Source organism: Poeciliopsis prolifica, unplaced genomic scaffold, assembly GCF_027474105.1.
Source record: "Poeciliopsis prolifica strain line A6 unplaced genomic scaffold, Auburn_PproV2 SCAFFOLD028, whole genome shotgun sequence".
NCBI lineage: Eukaryota > Metazoa > Chordata > Actinopteri > Cyprinodontiformes > Poeciliidae > Poeciliopsis > Poeciliopsis prolifica.
Window position 1 is genome coordinate 3,796,279 of NW_026562403.1, and position 19,803 is coordinate 3,816,081.

Consider the following 19,803-nt stretch of genomic DNA (forward strand, 5'->3'; position numbering starts at 1 on the left):
TAACAGGAAGGCTGAACAAACAACAGCAAAATTGCTCTGAATTATTTTCAGGATTTTTGTTTGCAGCCTTTTGAAAACCTCTGAGTTAAGAACTTAGATTTCCACACACAGAGACTGGTATCTTAGTAATGCTGCTAACAGTGCTAATCCCTAATCTAAAATGGTGTTAGAGTTTCACAAAGCAACACAAGTCTCATTTTGACTTGGTAATAAAATATTAGTGAAATCTTGTTTTACAGTGATGGCTCTTTTATGCGCATGGTGTGACATCTCTGCTTTCAATTTAAATAAATAATGGCTCTACACAGTAGGAAAGAAAGAAAAAATATATTTTAACTGCTGTTGTCTAACAGTCTGAATTGGCTAAAACTGAAATCAGAAAGACAAAACTTTCAGAAAATCCAGAAATTGATCACAAAACTCTTATTAGTGTCTCATTTTATAGTAAAATGACCATTGCTGATCATCTAAAAGTCACGTGTGTCAGATGCCAAAGGTTAGAAATCCCTGCGCTCTGTATCCAGACAAAGAAAGCGGTGGAGCTCCAGCTGTGTGATGATGGATGGAGAGGAACCTACTTTCCAACAATTCCTGGTTGAGCTTCAGATCATATCAAATGATTCTCTAAGCTGATGATGTAATTGTGAAGACAACTTGAGAAGACGGAGAGGACACACGATGATGTCTGCTGAGCGCCGCAGCAGCAGCAGGAGGCATGCAGTAAGCTGATTTCACAGCTCTTGGGAGGATAATCCCCAGGAACAGTAGCATCCCTGCATCAAGACTCAGACGAGAAGAACTGACTGCTGAGAAATGATGATGGAGAGGCTCTGGCTGCAGTTTACCCACTGGGCAAGATTAGTTATTTATTGTTTGTAACAAAAAATATATATTAATGGGCAAAAAAAAAAGCACAACAAATCTGCAGACTTTAGCCAGCTGTTTCAGGCTGTTTCCACTTACATGTAAGCTGCTTTTTATGAAGTCGTTTTCTGATTCACGGCCTCCTGCTGTGAAATAACCTTGAGATTTGATGAAAACCGTGCTCCTCCTCTGCAATCCCCCATTGTACAAATAACTAACATTTAGAGGCTTCTGCTGAGGTTTTTACATCACACTGAAAACGGAGTGCGTCCACGTTTGTGCTTCGCTTTTGCTCAGTGCAGCACTAACCTGGGCAGGAAGACGCTCTCCACCACATAGAAGTCTTGCATAAGAACGTCTCTGTCCGGCTTTGAGGTGAGGTTGCCCACTGTGTAGCCGATGCCGAGCTGAATGGCTCCCTTCAAGGCCGATGACGTGGTCTTGACGGGAAAATAGAGAGAAAAACAGCAGGTTTACTTGGAACGCTAAAATAGCAAGGATTAAAACGTTGCCCTGTTGGAGCAGACACCCTGCAGACATTTGCAGCGCTCTGCAAATTTGCTGCCGCCCTTGACAAAGTCGTGTAAAAAGGCCTAAAATAAAGCAATGTTTTGGAGAAATAACTGTGCGAAAATGTCATTTTAAAACAAATATTTCTTAAAATTTGATTTTCTTTCCTGATAAAGTAACTTGATTAAAAAGAAAAAAACAACTTTTAGGGTAAAGTTACTTTACCTGCAAATGTACGGAAATATTTTTAGTCACATTCATCAATTACTTTATCTGCATCTAATTATTCAGTGATACTTTGTGAAAATTCTGAAATGATTGTTCTACGCAACACAAATATATGTTTATTGATGTTCTCACGGGACAAATAGTGGAGAAAATAAGTCCTTTTTTGTAATTAACATCATTGATTGAAATCAAAATAAGAATTATAAAACACCATAGTGACTCACAGCTGGGATAATATTCTTACATGACACCATTTTGCTGTGGGAATATTTCTGTTATTGTTTTGCTTTAGTGTGTTTCAAACTAAAGACAACTCCAAATTAAATAATCTCCAATGTGTTTGTGGTCATCTATTTCTGTGTATGTCAACTGGATGCGTTTGTAGGTAAATTGCCGTTGGGCGCCACTTGCTTTGAACCGGAGGCGTATAAATAAACCGAGTTGAATAAAACTGTTTTGTAGTGCAACAAGAAAATGCAAATAAATGTAATAACACCACCAAACCCAACTAAAAATAGCTCCTGGGAAACAAATATTCCTCTTGGTAAAAATAACAAAATATATTCAGACCAACCTAAGACAAAGATGGCCGCTGTGCTACTGGAAACGTTATGGTTACATCTTTATAAATGCTGCCACTCTCAGTGACGTCCACAGGAAGAAAAAAAAGGCAAAGAAAACAAGTGGGACCAGCACTTGACTGGTCTCTGGCAGCCAGCCTTAACAGGGGTCAGGACATTATGTGCTGCAGCACAAGGACATTTTAACCCACTCAAGTTACTCAGAAGTAAAGCTGCTTTGGACTCACTGGCTCTAAAACTGAAGCATTTACCAGAATTGGGTTTATTGCATTAGAGTAAGGAAATAAACCACAACACAGCAAAGCTCTGGTTGGCTTTACCTTCTTGTAGGTTTTCTCTCGGTTCATAGTGTGAGACCCTTCCATCCTGTTTTCAGAGGTCGTCGACATCTAAAGGAAAAGGGGGATCCAAATCAAAACACACTACGTTTCTAACAGAGGACTGGTGCTTATTACATAACCTCAAATTAATAATGAATAACCTTTCTATAAGATCAAGAGTGTAACTTACCTTGCTTACAAATAAGCAGTGCTGGACCAACAGCAATCAGGACAACACCTCTTTATCATTAGGTTGAGTAATCATCAGGAGAGCCTCTGTGAGAGAGCAGGAACAGAGAGAGCATTATGCAACAAAATATCACCCATAAACTCAGCATTACGGCACGGAAAGCATGTTGAAAGCAATAATATAAGTTTATTTCTCACGTTATTTCTAACGTGAGAAATAATTCCTCTTGTCGGTCGACTGTGGCTTGTTTGTGTGTAGTAACTCTTTATTGGATTCTTGTTTTGAAGCAACAAAACGATCCTGCTTGGCAGCTTAACGGCTTGAACTGTATCTCATTGAAGTGCAGAGCTGCGGTTAATGAGTCAGAGCTCAGGGGCGAAAGTTTTCACTATGCTGACAGCACAAGCAACTTCGTCCTGAGCCGCAACACTCCCATCGCTGCCACTGCCTTCCACCCCCATGCCCAACCCACTCTGCCTGTTTTGCTCTTTGACTTTCCAAGGAAAAAAAAAAGAAGAAGAAAACAGCAGAGCGACATGACTGAACAAAATCACACCTCAGTGTCTGTATTGCAGGCAAATCAGTCTGCAAGCTGGAAAAGCTCAACAGAAATCTTGGTTAAGCCAGGACTTTGTGTGACAAAGCTGTGGCGTATCTGCACTCCTCACATCACCTGCATTTAAATGCATCTGCAGGACCTGAACACCTTGAATAACTTTCTGCTTCATCAGCGTTTGACGGCACATCCTCCGGCCAACCGTTCCGTGACCGGCGGTCACATCACCTTCAGGGCCGTTGCACATCTCGATGAAAGCCTTTTCAGAGCTCTAGAGTCCAAAGTAATCTGCAGGGATGTCACACTGTTGCCGGTACCGAGGTTTTCAAAAAGTGGTAATTGTTATTTAGTTGTATGTATTTAATAGAGTTTAAAATCCTGTCACACAGACTGCAGAGAAATCACCTGCATTTAAATGCAGGTGATTTTTACAACAGTGTTAATGACAGAGTACCATTGTGCCCCTCCCTCACTTATTGCTATAAAAAAGGCTCCTGCATTTGCATCTATTTTATAAAATAGACCAATTTGAACTGTCATTTTGAAAAGCCCAGTCAGAGTCAAAATAGGTACTACAAGTGGCATTATTATTTTTGCAGCAGTAGGAATAAATGTTGCTTTTTGAAAAAACAAAACAAACAAACAAACAAAAAAAACAGTGTCACTTTGATAACAGATGTCAGCTGGAGATCCAATTCAGCAGAATTTCAGCTTGATCAAACTGACCAGTCAGAAACTAAAAGGTAAATCTTTTTCTGATGACCAAGTGCTTAAAACAATGATAAAAAAAATATATGCTAACACTCTTTAGTACAAAAGTTTGACTGAGAGAAAAGTTCTCAAGGTTGGCTATTCTCTTCAAGACAGTGATGAATCGAGCAGATAACAGGAAGGCTGAATAAGAAAATCAAAAATGCTCTGTTGTATCCTGTTGAGTGTTTACCTCTCTTGCTCTTTGAAGATGCTGGATTTGGAAATCCAGCATCTTAGACTTAGAATCTTAGACTGCAGTTTTTATGGAACTACCTATGAAAACTGTGCTAAATGTTTATTTAAGGTGCTAAAGATTGTTCAAAATATCACTGCCGTCATCATTTTTTCTGTTTTAAAACATTAGTAGAATCTTGTTTTACAGCGACTGCTTTCTGTGACTCATGGATAATAATTCTTTATGCCATAATGGGGGAAGAAAATCTTTGGAATTCGTTTTACATTAAACTTCTTAGAAATAAATCAGATCTTGCGAAGAAAATGTGGAAGAAAAAAAAATCAACCACCAAATTTTGACGGGTCTGCCTCTCATAATAAAATCCTAAATGTTGATGAAACTGACCAGTCGTGATGAAAACGTGTTTTAAAATAGAGCCAATGTATTCCTTTGGATGAATGCAGGCTCACATGCACTGATAAAGAAGATAAAAAAAAGAATGCAGCGGACACCATGAGCGCTCATCTCCAGATAAATTCCTATCTATGGACCAGCTCCTCTGTTGCTATAAACACAACAAAATATACTTTGGCCAGAGGCGCAAACTAATCCATCTCTGTTTGGAAACTTGCACCATATTTTTTCTTTCTCCCATAAAAAACGCAAGACTCTTGTCAATTATAAGGCAACACGCTGATGCAACATTTGACTGAAGCTGGAGAAGACATAATTAGATCCTGTTATCAATCATGAGCTGCGTCAATAGAGGTAAATCTGGATAATGATGTGTTGATCCACCTGAGCCATTATTCGCTCCGACTGGCCTGGCGCTCTCTGAAGCTGAGGAATGTTAATGAGTCCGGCTCTCAGAGCTGCCCTGACCTGAGCACCGTTTTGTGCACGTCCCCTTCAACTCCCCCTCCTGTTACCCTCACCTGACCCCCGCACACCCCAGCTGGACGCTCCAGCACCCTGGTTCCAGAACGATCCATGAGAGGCCGGCAGCTGCAGCGAACAAACAGCAGGTCTCCTGTTCACTTCGTAACAAAAGGCAGGCGGACGCACGAACACGCTGACGTGAAACGAATGGACGGATGATCTTAACCAGCCGTGACTTACTTCTGCCATCCACACCATTAGCAAACAATGCAGGCACAAGGAAAATGACAAGGAAAAACAGAAACAAAGTGAAACGTCAGTGACCTTTCGGTCTCAGCTCTGTCACATCAAAAAATATGATGAATGGTTTTTCTGCATTTATTAGGAATAATTTGAAAAGTGTGCTGTGCCTTATATTCTTTGCTGAAATCCTGCTGCAGCTGCAAGTCTTTTGGGCTACCTGTCTGCCAGATGTAAACATCTACAGACTGAAATATTTGCTCCTTTGAAAATTGCTGAAATTCAATTTTCAAAGAAGGATGGGATTGAGAGCATGTATTCATCGCTATCTTTGTTCACACTCCAACCAGTTTCCCTGTCCCTGCTAAAGCCTGATGCTAAAGAAAGAAATAGCTCACTGAGGTTTTCCAGGGTGATGGGCAATGCTAGCCTCTCCACATGCAGTCATAAAAAAAAAACTGTAAAATTTTAGTCTCATCTGACCAGATAACTTTCTGCAACCAGAATTTCCAATAGGTTTCCTTCAACAGTGGCGATTCGTTCATATACGCCAGAATTATGGAGTGCATAATTCAACAGGTTCTCCCACCTGAGCCGTGGGTCACTATGGTCCTCTTGGCTACTTCTCTGATGAATGTTCAGTTCAGTTCAGGTGGATTGACATATCAGGGTAGGTTTGTAGCTGTGGCGCACTCTTATCATTGTCAGAAGACAAGTTGACGATGTTTAAAGACAAGCTTTATTAAAGCTTGGCATATATATGTTTTATTATACAGTTTATTCACTAATGTTTCCTTTTGCGAAGCTATAATAACCAGGTGCAGTCAAAAGAAGAATCCTTCACAATTCGGGCCAGGAGCAGAAACAAGGAGGAAAACAATGCTCCAACAGCAAGTTGTAACCAACAAACTCTGCTTGGACGAAGCAGAATTGTGTTGTACAAGGTGGAAATTGTTTGTGAAAACACAATTTACTTTCACGTGTCTGTGTTTTAATAAACTGGTCTATACTCTTCACATTTAACTCACTTTTCTTTTGCACATTTAAATTGTTTTGTGTGTGCTTTCTTCTAATCAGGTCCCATAAGAACCGACAGGCTCATTCCACACTCTGGACGACTCTGCTCATAAACAGCTCCACTATAACTTGTCCTATGCCCTTCTCCAAAATTCTTTCCCCCTGCAAACAGGCCCAGTTGAGCGCAGATCAAACACTAGCTCTCATGCCATATCTCCTCCATGGTTTCAAGGGTACTGCCAAGGATGCTGGTCGGCCCCGGTGGAAGTCAAACAGCAGCACAGTAGCCAGGCAGTCTGGGAGACAAAAATCTGATGCAGAGAGGAGACAAGAGCTGTCTGCTGACAACGCAAACCAAATAAAGTCCAATTATTATGAAATTAACCATCTCTGACAGCGACATTTGAGCTAAGACATATTCAATCACAGAGGTTCCTGAAGTCACCAGGACACAAACAAACCCAAAGGCGTTTTTTTTTTTCTCTCTGCTTTGTTTCACTCCCTAGAAACAGTAATATCGGATTACTCAAGCAGACTGTAAACAAGATGATGAATCAATATTGAGACAGCAAGGCAGAGCACTAAGAATCAGGCTGCCTGACTGCCGTGACCCCCACAATCTTTTATCATAACGTTAGATGTGCAACGAGAAAAGGATTTTGGTGGAGAAAAACCAAGACGACGCATGATGTCATCTTAGCTCATCCTGAGGGGAAGTGGATTGGTCAACTTCCCGTCTGAAATACCAGACAAAGAAAAACCAACATTAACTCCTGATTAAATTATTTTCTTTTTTGTTTTAAATATACAAACAAAAATAGTCTCTTCAGATATGAGCAATACAATTATATATGAAGATGAACTGATCATGCACACCTTTAAAATTTGTAGTAACATTTTGGTAATCCAATATATCTGGGTTTTCACCATTAATCTCAAAAGATTAATGGTGAAAATTAATCTATTAAGATTAATCACCATTGTAATGAAATTGACTGTGAAAGAAAGACTGTGTGGGTTGCTGCAGCATTGGTAAATACTACAAATCTAATGGATTGGATTTGTACCATGGTAAAACAAAAAAAATATTTAGACAGAAATAATTTTGTGTGGTAAAATGGCATACTTGGAGTGTGTGTTTGGTCACACAAGTTGATTAATCAGGCCAAGAATGTGAAGTATTTGCAAAGTGTATTATAATCTCTTGATGGATTTTGAGTGTGGGGAGTTAACTTCTTCCAGCAACTGAAAAACTTTCTTAGAGGAGGCGGATCCTGATTCATGTTCTAAAGGGTTGTTCAGTTAGGACTAATCCAAGACGCAAAAGAATAACAACACCATACAGAGTTTGCAAACCATGAATGTGTGTTTTCTGTTTCAATAGAAAACTATCAAATCCACTCTTCAACACACGCCTCCTCCCTTTCTCCTTCAGCATATGAAACTGATCTGTTTCATGTTTTACTACATTCAGGGGATTGTTTATTTTCATCCCCTTTCTGACGGACAGGCTGTGACGCAGCTTCAGGGTACAGTCTGCCCACTAACAGCAGGCACTTTGCAGCACTGCAGATCTTGGAACGCAGTTTGTGTGTGTGTGTGTGTGTGTGTGTGTGTGTGTGTGTGTGTGTGTGTGTGTGTGTGTGTGTGTGTGTGTGTGTGTGTGTGAATGTGATTAAAAGTCTCAGGAAGCCCCAACAGAAGCTGAGGATAGCTTATCAGACAAAGTAGCAAACAAAACTGAAGTTAAGTGGCAGAGCTTGTTAATTTAGCCAAATTTGAAAAAGCCCAGGGTATTCCTTCATTACAGAGTGAGAAAAATAAGGAAGGATCTCTTGGGTAACCAACGCTGCCAGCTTGCTGCTGGAGGAGTTACCTGAATGAATCCCTGAGGTTTATGCTTCTTTAGGATATCTAACTAAACTAAAAAACAGAACCAAGAAATGCATAAAGTGGCCAGAAAACCAGAGTGGATGTGGATTATGTAATTCTGTATAATTAATATTTATAATTTTGTGTCTGCCTTCATCTGCATATGACCTAGAGTGATATCCCATTCTTAATCCATAGGGGTTTAATATAATGTTGGCCCAACCTTAGAATGCATTAACAGCTTTACATCCTCTAAGAAAACTTTCTACAAGGTCAGACGCTGAAGCTCTGCCCACACTCAAAACACTCTGAACAGGTGAGGCTAGTTTTTGTACAACAAACTCCTTCATCCATATTGCTAAACACAAAATAGCAGCCCATAACCCCATCAGTACCAAACTTTGCACTTATTTTTAGGCTCTTGTGACCAGGCAAACTGAAGGTACTCATACTGTGAGTATGAGGGTGTGTGTGTGGGTGTGTGTCATGGAGAAGAGAGGGGTTTGACCTTTTAAATATGACAAGGCCAGGGGCCTAAAGAGAGGGTGGCGAGTGGTAAACATAAGGGAGGAAGATGATGACGAGGAAATGCGACACGAAAGGTGTGTAAATACTCAGCCATTCCTTTTCTTATGGTTAGTGAGACACTCTGTAACATAATAATGTTACTCTTATAAAAGAGAAAATAAGAAGAACAGCAGTTATTACACAATTAAACCACTAAAGAAGCATTGTGTTCACTTTATTTTGCATGCCCAGTGACTTCAGCTTGTGTTTTTGAAAATCCGATCATCAGTCATCACTTTCACTCGAGTCCGTCTTTGCATGGGAAGCAGCAAGGAGGAGGTCACCCTCCGTGTCCGGAGAGTCACATGATTCATTCGAGGGAACAGAGTGGGAGGGAGCAATCAGTGAAACCCAGGGACAGGAATATAGAGAGAAAAAAACTAAGACAATGTTCCCTAAAGATACAGAAGCAAACATAAGAAGCGCCAATGAGCGTGATAGAGAACAACACTCCACTCTCTGAGATGACGATCTGTTAAAGCAGGCTTTTTTTCCCCCCTCTGACAGCGGATATATCCATCACCAGGCATCCAGCAGAGCCTCGTGTCCTAACGTCATCGTCCAGGGAAAACAAACGGCACAAATACAATAAGAGACAGGGTTTCCCAGCTCAGCCAGGCCCATCCAGGGTCCAAAGGTCCATTCTCCCTCAGTAAATCCTCGAGGGAGATAGAAAGTTTTATTATCCAGAAGTATTACAGTAAACAGAAATGGCCCAATGATTCTAAGAGAAGGTTAATCATTTCATCAGGAAACAAAACACAAGCTGCAACAGATAAAGACGAGAACTCTTCCTCTTGTCTCCCCCAGGTGTCTTCTCTCAGCTCTCCCTTTCATCTTGTGATCTTTCCTTCCCACTCTGACTCCCTGAGTGGGCCTCTGCAGACTTCGTCATGATAAGGAAAGTGGGAGGGATGAAGGGTGAGAACGGGTACTACGAAAGACTGAAACAACAACAAATATCTGAGTGATATACATTCCTGTGAGGCTGCCAGCTTATTGCTCAGCTAGCAGTCTTCAACCAACCGACTGGGGATTCAGTACAAGACAATTACCAGCTAAACGTCCCTGCAGGCCCCCTCCGATAATGTTCCCTCACCCTTTCAAAGCTGGTGCCCATGAGTCGAATGGCCAGAGCAGGCAAACAGAGGTCATTAAGATCGAACGGATAGCTTTGAAGTAAATAATGAGGATTTTAAACAGATCCCGGACTGCACACAGATGTTTGTGGACAGTCTTCAAAAGATTCAACTTTCTGTTTGCATACATGTGAGAAATTTTGAGTAGTTCTGATCTTTTCGCCCCAGCGCCATTTCACATCTTTGAAGTTCTGGTCGTTTTGTACCCAACTTGTTTGACATCACAAAGGAGGTGTCTGCCAGTGGGCGTTTCTGGCTGCCAGCGGAGTGTTTCACGCCCATCTGACATCAGACAATTTAAATCTTTATATTCTGCTCATAAACTAATGTAATGTGTTTACATGAGTAGAATAAATAATGCCTGTCAGCCAGGGGTCACCTTGAAATGAAATCATAATCTAATAAAAGACAAAAATGTTCAGAAGGGTTGATTGGTTGAAACAGGGATCAGGAGACATGGTGTATTACAAAGTTTAACATAGTGAGCTTTTAAAAATTATCCTTCTAAGTCCCAAAATCTAAAATTATTCATAAAAGTACGACAAAATAACTGATCCACAATGGTTAAAATATACGGCTATGAAATACTTAGCTTGTAGCTGAGAAATGGTAATGAGCCCATAAAATGGAGGTACAAATTGGTAACTATGACAAAACGAAAAGGTTAGACCATTTATTAATTTGATGGCTAAAGATGATAAAAACTACATTAGGGCTGTGACTGCTGGCCACTAAAATGTTTTAGCAACTAAATAGTTTTGGGGAGATTTTGTCTTTGATTTGTCGCATTCAAAAAAATCTGCAAAATCTGGAGCACACACGTTTCATTTTGGTTTTAAATACGACCAGATGAGAGTGAAAACAGGACAGATTTATGTCAGGGTTATTGTGTTTGCAGCATATTTCTAAACCAGTGCTTAAAAAATTATTCTACCTTAATATAAATATATTATCATTAATATTAATAGTATGAAGAAAAAGCATTTATTAAAAGCTTTGTGCATTGTTTCAACTACTTGACAAAGATCTTGTTACACTGTCTCATGCAGATGGAGAAAACTTCATTTACTCTGTCACTTTCTCTGGCATCTAAATAAAAATAACTTTAAACTGTAAAAATAGCACAGCAAATGTCATTTTTGGTTTATATATCTACATATCAGTAACCAGCTTATCCTTATTTTGCACAATTTGTTTTATCCCCAAGGTCTGGTAATTTTCTGCATCAACGTTTATCAAACATTGTGGGCTTTTATGAATGAAATAGACTCATGTAGATGTACAGAGAAGACCACTCTGGTCCCACAGAGGCTTAAGTGCGGCATCTGATGAATAAACTTTAATCCCTCAAACCCACGAGGAGTCCTCGTGTATTCACAGATTCGCATATTTGAAAGGTCAGGGGTAGTGCAGGATGGATATGTGGATGTAATTCAATAAAACTGTAATAATGGGAGCTTGTGCTCATTTTAGAGCACCCAAGATAAGATTTATCCAAAGCATTTTGAAGGTGAACTCAGAGTCCTGTTTCAGTTAGCGGTGCTGCTCACTGTTAGATTAATCATTATGAGAAGTGAAATGACTGACTCTTAATTATTGACTTGACATATTTACCCTTCAAGAGAGATGAATAGAAAAGATGATCGGTAATGCATGCTTATTCTGAATTTGCTATTTTTTTAAATGATTATTGTTTACATATAATACTAAGTTCTAATAAATACAGAGATAAAGAAGAACCTGCATATTATCCATGCTCGTTTGGGTTCTGTCTATAACTTGGATAAAGATTGTGTGAAATCCCAAGGAAGCTACCAAACCCCAGAAAATTTCTAATAGTCCCTACAACAATAAGTGACTTAATTACAGAGTTGTGACTCCTGACTGAGTGCAAACGGCAGTCAGATCCGTATGAGGTATGTGCTGACATGAGTGGAGGCCGGCCAGCGAGTGAGGACAATAAAACAGATAACACAGAGAGAAAGAGAGGGAGAGAGAGAAAAGAAAAAAAGAGAGGGAGACACCAGTTCATCAGTTCATACTGTACACTATGCTTCACAAAGGTGGATCAGGTCTCTACAGGAAGTGGGTCAACTTGATCATAAATTTGAATGTCCTCTGACTTTTTCAGCAACTAATAACCCAAACGTTGTAGGTGGTAACAATTGCAATAACAGCTATTACATCTGGGAGGGATGGTTTTAGCTCACACGACATAAATACAGCATATTTACAAGTGATTTGTCAATCACAGAGGCTGCTCTATTTGCATGTCGGTCTCATAAAATATCCTGAGCAACAATTCTTTAGTTAATAAACACCAGCCGTGTGAGCCAGGAGCTGAGACGCCCTGCTTATTAAAGCAGGAATACACATTTGAAGGCCTTTAACAGACCTATCTGTACAAAGATGATCTCTGCAAGGTAGGTAGGTAGGTAGGTAGGTAGGTAGGTAGGTAGGTAGGTAGGTAGGTAGGTAGGTAGGTAGGTAGGTAGGTAGGTAGGTAGGTAGGTAGGTAGGTAGGTAGGTAGGTAGGTAGGTAGGTAGGTAGGTAGGTAGGTAGGTAGGTAGGTAGGTAGGTAGGTAGGTAGGTAGGTAGGTAGGTAGGTAGGTAGGTAGGTATGAATAGACGGATGGATAAATGAATCTAAATTCATGTTGAGTGTAGCAGAAAGTTCCTGTCTTATTTTCAGCTTGTGAAGCACATTATCACTGGCTCTAAGGGAGATGTTCTGACAGCAGCTATCGGACCTCAGTTTTAGCTGGACTGCACGCAAACATAATGAAGTGTGGAATTTCCCTCGGAGAGGACCGAGAGGCATTTTTATCTGAGAATGATGAATGTGACGAGACACTACATGTATGTGTGTCCAAACAGTTCAGTGGACAGTTAGTCAAGCTGTCATCAGGAATGGCAGAAGGGAAGCTGGTGAGTTATGTAACCGCTTTAATAAGTCTCATATTGTTATTTTTGCTGCATCACCACCGAGTTCCCATGGTACCTTATGATATGTACCAAGAGCTATTTGACCCAGAAATCTCAAGACTGCTCTGAAAGGACCAGCAGATGTTAATTGTTACACTTGTGAACATGAAGCTCCATAGATGTAACAACGGGGCTTTTTAGCATTTTATAATTATTTGTAAACCCTTTTTACTACAGTTGCAGCTGCAGGTCTCCTGTAGCTTAGCACATTTAGAGACCCAGACTTCTTTGCAAAATGTTTCAGCCTAAGTCAGACTGGATAGAGGATCTCTGAACAGCACAAGCATCCTCACAGTATGATGCTACCACCACTATGTTGCATAGCTGGAATGGTGCTACATAGTGGTGTAGCACCATTATGCAATGCTACAGCACTAGGTTGATTTTCCTTCCCAACTGAGCTGTTATTCTCTGCAGCGCCTTCAAAGATACCACAAGCCTCTACTGCTTTTCTGATTAATCCTCTTCTTGTCTGACCTATTAGCTTAGGTAAAAAAAAAAACCTTGGTAGATTAGTTGTACCATAATCTTTCCAACTTTAATGATGGATCAAACAGATCCAAACCAAACTATTTTTCTATACATGGAAAACCAAGTATAATTTCCTTGCCGCATTAATTTATTGCATAAAATCTCAAAAGAAAATGGCATTTTACCAACATCCAGCAAAGCACGTTACACCCAAAGACCTGATGGACATTAGCATGTTTTCCCTTTCAAACATTGTGGGCATAAAGCCTCTCAGTCAAATGAGGATGATAAAGGAGTTTCATAAAGATAAACACAGACACATATATGGGCTTATATAGGCTGGTTTGGGATGGTCTGATTTGTATTTTACAACCCAGAGTACATCAAACGCTTCAGTGGATGTACTATGTATTGTGCTACATTTTCATTGCTAAACACTCTGTTTTTACTATATTGTATTCACTAGTTTAGATCCTTCCAGTGCAAATACTATCTGAAAAAGATGGATAATATCCAGATATGCATAAGCATTAGATAAACTCAAGAAAAGTCACAGATAACTCCACATTATACTGTTAACAAAGGTGTCTTTATAGATGAATGCAGCAGAAGCCAGTAACATTTTATAATTGTGGAAAAATCTTTATGATTGCTATATTTCCTTCTTCTTCAATTAAAAGGTGAGATACAGCAAGCAATTCTGCAAACTACAACCAAGAATTGAGTTAACATGAAACAAAAACAAAACCAAGCCACTGGAAGGAATCAATCTGTCTTCAGAACACAAACTGCTGCATCTTTGGTCAGGCAGGGCTGCTTTATATCTGTCACAGCCTGGTGACTCTCAGAGGGTCTGAAGAGGGAAATGTGAAGAGCCCAGGATCCAGTCACCAGCACAGAAATGTATCACGTTAACGTACAGAGCTGTGATGATGGGAAGAGATGCATAAAGAAAACACACACACACACACCCACACACACACACACACACACACGCACACACACACACACACACCCACACACACACACACACTCTGTGACGAAGGGATTTAAAAGAAGGCTGCATTCAGTTCCCGAGAAATTGATCAACTGAAACTCATTGGCATGAACCTATAAATGTTCCACATTTCTGCAGAATTCATTACAAAACACAAGTTGCACAATTTAAGGCTTTGCGTCATTGTCCATCCGACTGTTTCTAAGCGAGTCTGAGAAGCTGACAACAACAAAAAAAACGCATTTCACCAATATGGATTATAAGCGACAAGCGACAGATTCTAGTGAAATCACTGCCTCCAATCCAAAACCCGAAGACAACCCGTCTTCTCTCATCGAGGACCTGCGTCCACGCTCGGTTGAGGACACTTTGTATCGGGGGCAGAATCTCGTGTCTCCCGTCTAATCACACCTGCAGTTTTTCACCTGTCGCCACGGCACCTGAGACCCGACACGTCACGGTCCCTCCTGTCTCCCCGGTCGCCGCTGCCGTTTCTACTAAGTTGCACTAAACTTTGCGGGTGAACAAGTACAGACGTCGTACCTCCAGCGGGTCTCCCTGATGAAAACGAGCAGAAATCGTCTTCTTCTTGTTAATCCTGCAGAAATATTTCCCAGGGAGGCTGAGGCGGTCCTCGCAGAGCTTTCTTCTTCTTCTTCAAGCAGAGGATCTCCAGCAGATGAATGAATGCGGTTCAATGTGATGAACTGTTTGCTGTACTTCCCTCCACAGCAGAGCCGCTGTACTGCGCTGCTGTAGAGTTAGACAGCCTGTGTGACTCTACTGTCTGATCCTGCCTCTCTTTTCTTTTTTTTTTCTTTTTTTTACAGCTTTATTTTCCTCAGTGCGCCACAAAATAATTTAAAAACGACTCAATAGCACCACCTTCTGGCCTGATCCCAAATTACAAAATTTAATCGTAACAGAATTTTATGAGCCTTATTTAGGTATGACGTCTTGGACTTCACATTTAAAAATTAAAAATAATCTTTTTGGGATTTGTTTTGACAGCTTAACAGTAAGTATAGATTTATGTTGCCCAGTACTTGCAGCTCACATATATTGTATAGTAACATATAACCATTATTTTGATCTCATTGTCACAGCAAAATGTTCCTGTTTTAGGTCAGTTAGGATTGCAAAGATTACTGTATTTATATTTCCAAAACCCCAGAATAATGAAATACATAATTTTATTTATGTTTAAATTTAAAAACATCCCTTTTCTATGACAATTATATCTTTAAACAAAGCAAGTTGATGATTCCATGGCTTCATAAGCATCCAACAGGTTATTTCATAATACCTGAGACAACAGAAGAGGCACATTGAGATGAATTTAAAAGTAACACCTTGCTTGTGTGACATCATGGAAACGTTCAAAGAATCGGAATCAGCCTTATTGGTCAAGATGGCGGTGAGATGGCATAATATCAAATCAATTTTATCTATAAAACACCTTTCATATTAAAAGAGGATGCAAGTGCTGCTCTGTGCCGTAACAAAGACAATTTAGCTAATCCCCACATCCACGATGAGGTATAGTGTCATCATCCACTTGAAAAGCAACTTCTGCATCCCTGAAAAATGTAAATGTTAACTTTAAAAAATAAAATTCACATCAATGTAATGAATTGTTGAGACATTTAACTTTTTTTCACAAACCTCACAGTTGTGCATCCAGAAGGTTGGATCACTGCTAATTGTTGACTCTCTTCAGGGTCTCTGAAATGAATTTGAATTAGCATCAATATGTCACATCTGGTTATCATTTTATAATGATCTTATAGTTCGGTACCTGTTTTGCTGCTGGTTTAGCCTTCGGCTGCGTCTTTTAAGACAGTAACATATTACACCACCAGCCAGAAGTGCAGCAAAACCAACTGTGAAATGAAAAATCTAATATTTAGGACACATGTAACAATTAACATTAGAAGAATTTCAATATCTTCTCTAAGATGAGAAGATATAAAAATTCTGATCTTACCTTAACACCAGCCTTTACAATGATATTTTGGCCCCAAGTGAAGCAAGTGAACAGATCACAGCAAGCAAGACGAGTCAGTAACAAAAAGCCAAACTTCTCAGATTTAACTTTCATCTATGTCATTTGGCAAGAGACGGGCTGCAAGCATACATTGCACAGGTCCCCACTTTGCCACAAAACAAACTACCATGCACACACAAACACACAAATGTTTGCATGGTTATCTTTGTGGGGACGTTCCATTGACTTCCATTCATTTCTATAGCTTAAACCTTATCCTAACCCTACTCATCACATGCATAACCAAAACTCAATTCACACCGTAGTCCTAAATCTAACCCCTGACCCAAAAATAGCATTTTCCCTTGTGGGGCCCAGGCCTCGGCCCCCACAAGGGTTCCCACAACATGGTATGTGTCAGGAAAATGGTCCCCACAAGTTATTACAAACCAACAAACACACACTTAATAAATTTGAAGGAAAAATCTGACAAACCAGTTCACTATAACAAGGAATTTTACAGGACTGTGGGAGAAAACCTGAGTACCCACAGAAGAGTCACACATCTACAGAAAGAACATGCAAGATTAGAATAACACCGAATGAAGGGGTTAATGGATCCTTTGGGAGTTTTACTGCTTCTTGTGTCACTTTGTGTTCATTCTGAAACATCAACAACATATGTGAGAGGGTACAACATTCTCAATGTCACTTAGATGAATATTTGTAAGAACAGAGTGTCGGTTCAAAGAACCAGCATGTTTATGTCACTTGCAAAGCGACACTGCCATCTTTTGATTATTCTATTCTATTTTTCAAGTGTAAGCATTTTCTAAATGCTTACATTGGGAATGTAAGCACTTCATATGAAGAACGATATTGGGAGGATAACCTTTCAGTGCTAGATGATGATTTTAACTCACGGATGCATCCTAGGATGATGTATCCTGGATCAACTCCCGCTGCTTTCTTCCCAGTGTTTGTAGTGGTTGGTGATGAGGATGTAGCTGAAATGTTGGATTAAAAACTCCATTCAATGTTCAAATAAAATAGTAAACAGTGTTTTCACAGTCAATACTTACCATGAATCCAAAGGCAAATGGGGTCAACGTCTTATAGAAAGAAAGATACAGGAAAGTGTTATATGAGTTACAAAACCAGATACTATATATTACAATGTCAAGTTATTTTTTTATAAAGCTCTGACAACAAATTCACCATGAATATGTGTAAATCTGTTAAGGACATACAAACAGACCTGCATCAGTGGTTACTATAAAACTAATTCCCCAAAGTATTGACTCAGAAGGGCTGAACACAAATGCACATTTTCTTTTGGATAATCTGTGGAATTCTTTAATCCACTTTACATGTGACATTACCTGTACATTTCTTTGTTGGAATGTATGCACTCTCCTCCTCAAATTCACACTTGGTCCCTACCGGGGTGGAAACATATGCACGGCCATCATGCTGGCACACTTTATAAGGAGGCGGAGATCGTGAGCAATCTGGAAAGTGGTCATGCTGAAGGAGGTCGTCATTGCAAAACACTTTTGTCACATTGGCAGCACACCCTGCAGAAGTGCAGTAAAAGAGCTCCAGTGAATCCTTGACACCTGTAAAATCATGCAGAAAACATTTCACATGAAGATTTTGATGCATTATCATGAGATAAATCTGAGTTATAGAGACATTTCTGACCTGTGGTGACTGGAAGACTCGTTGCATCTCCAAAAGCAACCAGCAAAAATATGCTTTTTACTATGGAAACAAAAACATGACGCAAAACAAAGGTTGTTGGCTGTTGGTCAATGAGTGAAGTTTAAAGTTGGCCAATTCTCAGACACTTACTTCCCACGGCAAAGGTTGCTGCAGACAACTGGGTGCAAAAACCCATTTTGGCTGAAATATTTTTGCTCCACTGCACCTAAAGGAAGATTTCCGTTTTAAGATATTTGTAGCAATATCATAAATTATAGCTTCTCACTATCTGAATGTTAGAAGTTCAGATTATATGAACTTCTATCATTCATATGTTACACCTTTTTAAAAAATCTTTTAATAAACCGCAGTTTATTATAATACTTCAACATAATTCACAACATATTGGTAACAAATCAGTCCAGTAGGGATTCAAGTGATTCTTTTAGTTTGCTAATATCTGAAGTAGGTTTGGTCTGGTTATACAAAGTGGTTATACAAAAGTTATACAAAATGGTTGTTTGTATATTGTATATACAAACAATTATAGCCTTGGAATCAATGAAATGGATCAACTCTTGTACCAATAGCAGCTTCTAGAAATTCTCCAGATGTTAGAACCTTGATTTCCCAATTAAATGCAAACCTTACTTTTATCGCCATAATGATGACATATTTTTTACGTTGTTCTTTAAAATGCCAGAATTCGTATGTATATTTTTGTCTGTCTGACATGTTTTTTTAGATATCAAATAAAAATGTATCATTACTTGAGTAACCTATTTACAAAACACTTTCTCACTTTTGCTTGAGTCATTTTCTGGATTGGAAATTTCTACTGTTACCTCAGTAAATATATGTTGAAGCAGTGCTACATATATTTGCATATGTAATTCTCAAGCCAGAGAATTAATTAGTTGCTATTTCTCTGATCATCACTAAGTGCATGAAGGTGTCAGCCTGGATGTGGCTGAGATGGGCATGATGCCTAACAGAGCTGCGACTTCAGCAGCAAAAACTAATGGGGGGAGGGGAAGAAACAAGTGTATAATACACTCTCCTGATATTTTCCTGACCCCCAGACGAAGGTTGTAATCTAGATGGAGCTGGTATCAGAGCTTTTCTGTTCCTGACACATGCATAACATCCTTCACTATTTCATCCTCCCAAAGGCATATGTTGGTAGCTTTTCATAACGCAACAATTCCTTTAATGTGTAGTCAAGAGCCTACCTGTTTCATCTCCCGAGCGGAGAGCAGCGCATCCACCGGCGAATCACGTGGTAGCTGTAGGCTGCGAAGGCAGCTGTAAGTTCGATGTTCGACTGATTTTCACCTTCTGTGGATAAATGTTGAGATAAGTACGATCTGTGACAAAGACAGTGACTCAGACTCGTCCGTGCAGTCGCTCATCTCATCCTACAATGATGAGGAGCTGCCCTGCCGAACAGCTTCCTTTCTGCCGACCCGCCCCCCTGTTCCCTTTCCTCCGAAGCAGATGCAAAAAGCCGGTGACAGGTCCAGACTCAGGTTACAGTTCCTTTCTTCATTCCTTAAATTTTTTTACTTGATTTGGAAAGTAGCTAAAGTAGGCTACATTAAAAGTAAAAAAATTTTTAGTGACTTTCACTAACAACAGCGCTCCGCCTCCTGTGAAAATCCCATTGACCTTTTGCCGAAACTTAATTGCAAGTTATTTTTAGAATGGCATCACCAACAATGTAATATCCACTTATAATGTTGAGCTGAAGGGGAGAGTGTTTGATAG

The 19,803-nt window shown here is 39.8% G+C and overlaps 2 protein-coding genes across 4 annotated transcripts in view; both read right to left on the reverse strand.

Annotated features, from left to right (window-relative positions):
• pip5k1bb (phosphatidylinositol-4-phosphate 5-kinase, type I, beta b) overlaps window positions 1-15,111 on the reverse strand; it is a 35,074-nt gene extending 19,963 nt beyond the window's left edge. Inside the window, exons 1-4 of the mRNA XM_055048832.1 lie at window positions 14,889-15,111; window positions 2,694-2,779; window positions 2,504-2,572; window positions 1,174-1,304 (exon numbers count right to left, since the gene is read on the reverse strand). Coding sequence (XP_054904807.1) covers window positions 1,174-1,304; window positions 2,504-2,572 — 200 coding nt within the window. The 5' untranslated portion in view covers window positions 2,694-2,779; window positions 14,889-15,111. The remainder of the gene's footprint in view (window positions 1-1,173; window positions 1,305-2,503; window positions 2,573-2,693; window positions 2,780-14,888) is intronic.
• A 430-nt stretch (window positions 15,112-15,541) lies between these two features.
• Window positions 15,542-19,417, reverse strand: LOC129372088 (uncharacterized). 3 transcript variants are annotated; one of them, XM_055049113.1, is made up of 9 exons: window positions 19,269-19,417; window positions 18,187-18,262; window positions 18,037-18,096; window positions 17,715-17,951; window positions 17,415-17,444; window positions 17,256-17,339; window positions 16,144-16,228; window positions 16,011-16,070; window positions 15,542-15,925 (listed from the first exon to the last, which is right to left on the reverse strand). In XM_055049113.1, the coding sequence occupies exons 1-9, from the start codon at window positions 19,275-19,277 to the stop codon at window positions 15,862-15,864; spliced, it is 705 nt and encodes a 234-aa protein (XP_054905088.1). In that variant the 5' UTR covers window positions 19,278-19,417; the 3' UTR covers window positions 15,542-15,861. The 3 variants fall into 3 exon arrangements, 1 of the variants encoding a protein (XP_054905088.1); XR_008607221.1 differs by lacking the exon at window positions 15,542-15,925 and adding an exon at window positions 16,333-16,995 and having other exon boundaries at window positions 16,044-16,070; XR_008607220.1 differs by lacking the exon at window positions 15,542-15,925 and having other exon boundaries at window positions 16,044-16,070; window positions 16,333-17,339.
• Window positions 19,418-19,803: the final 386 nt, after the last annotated feature.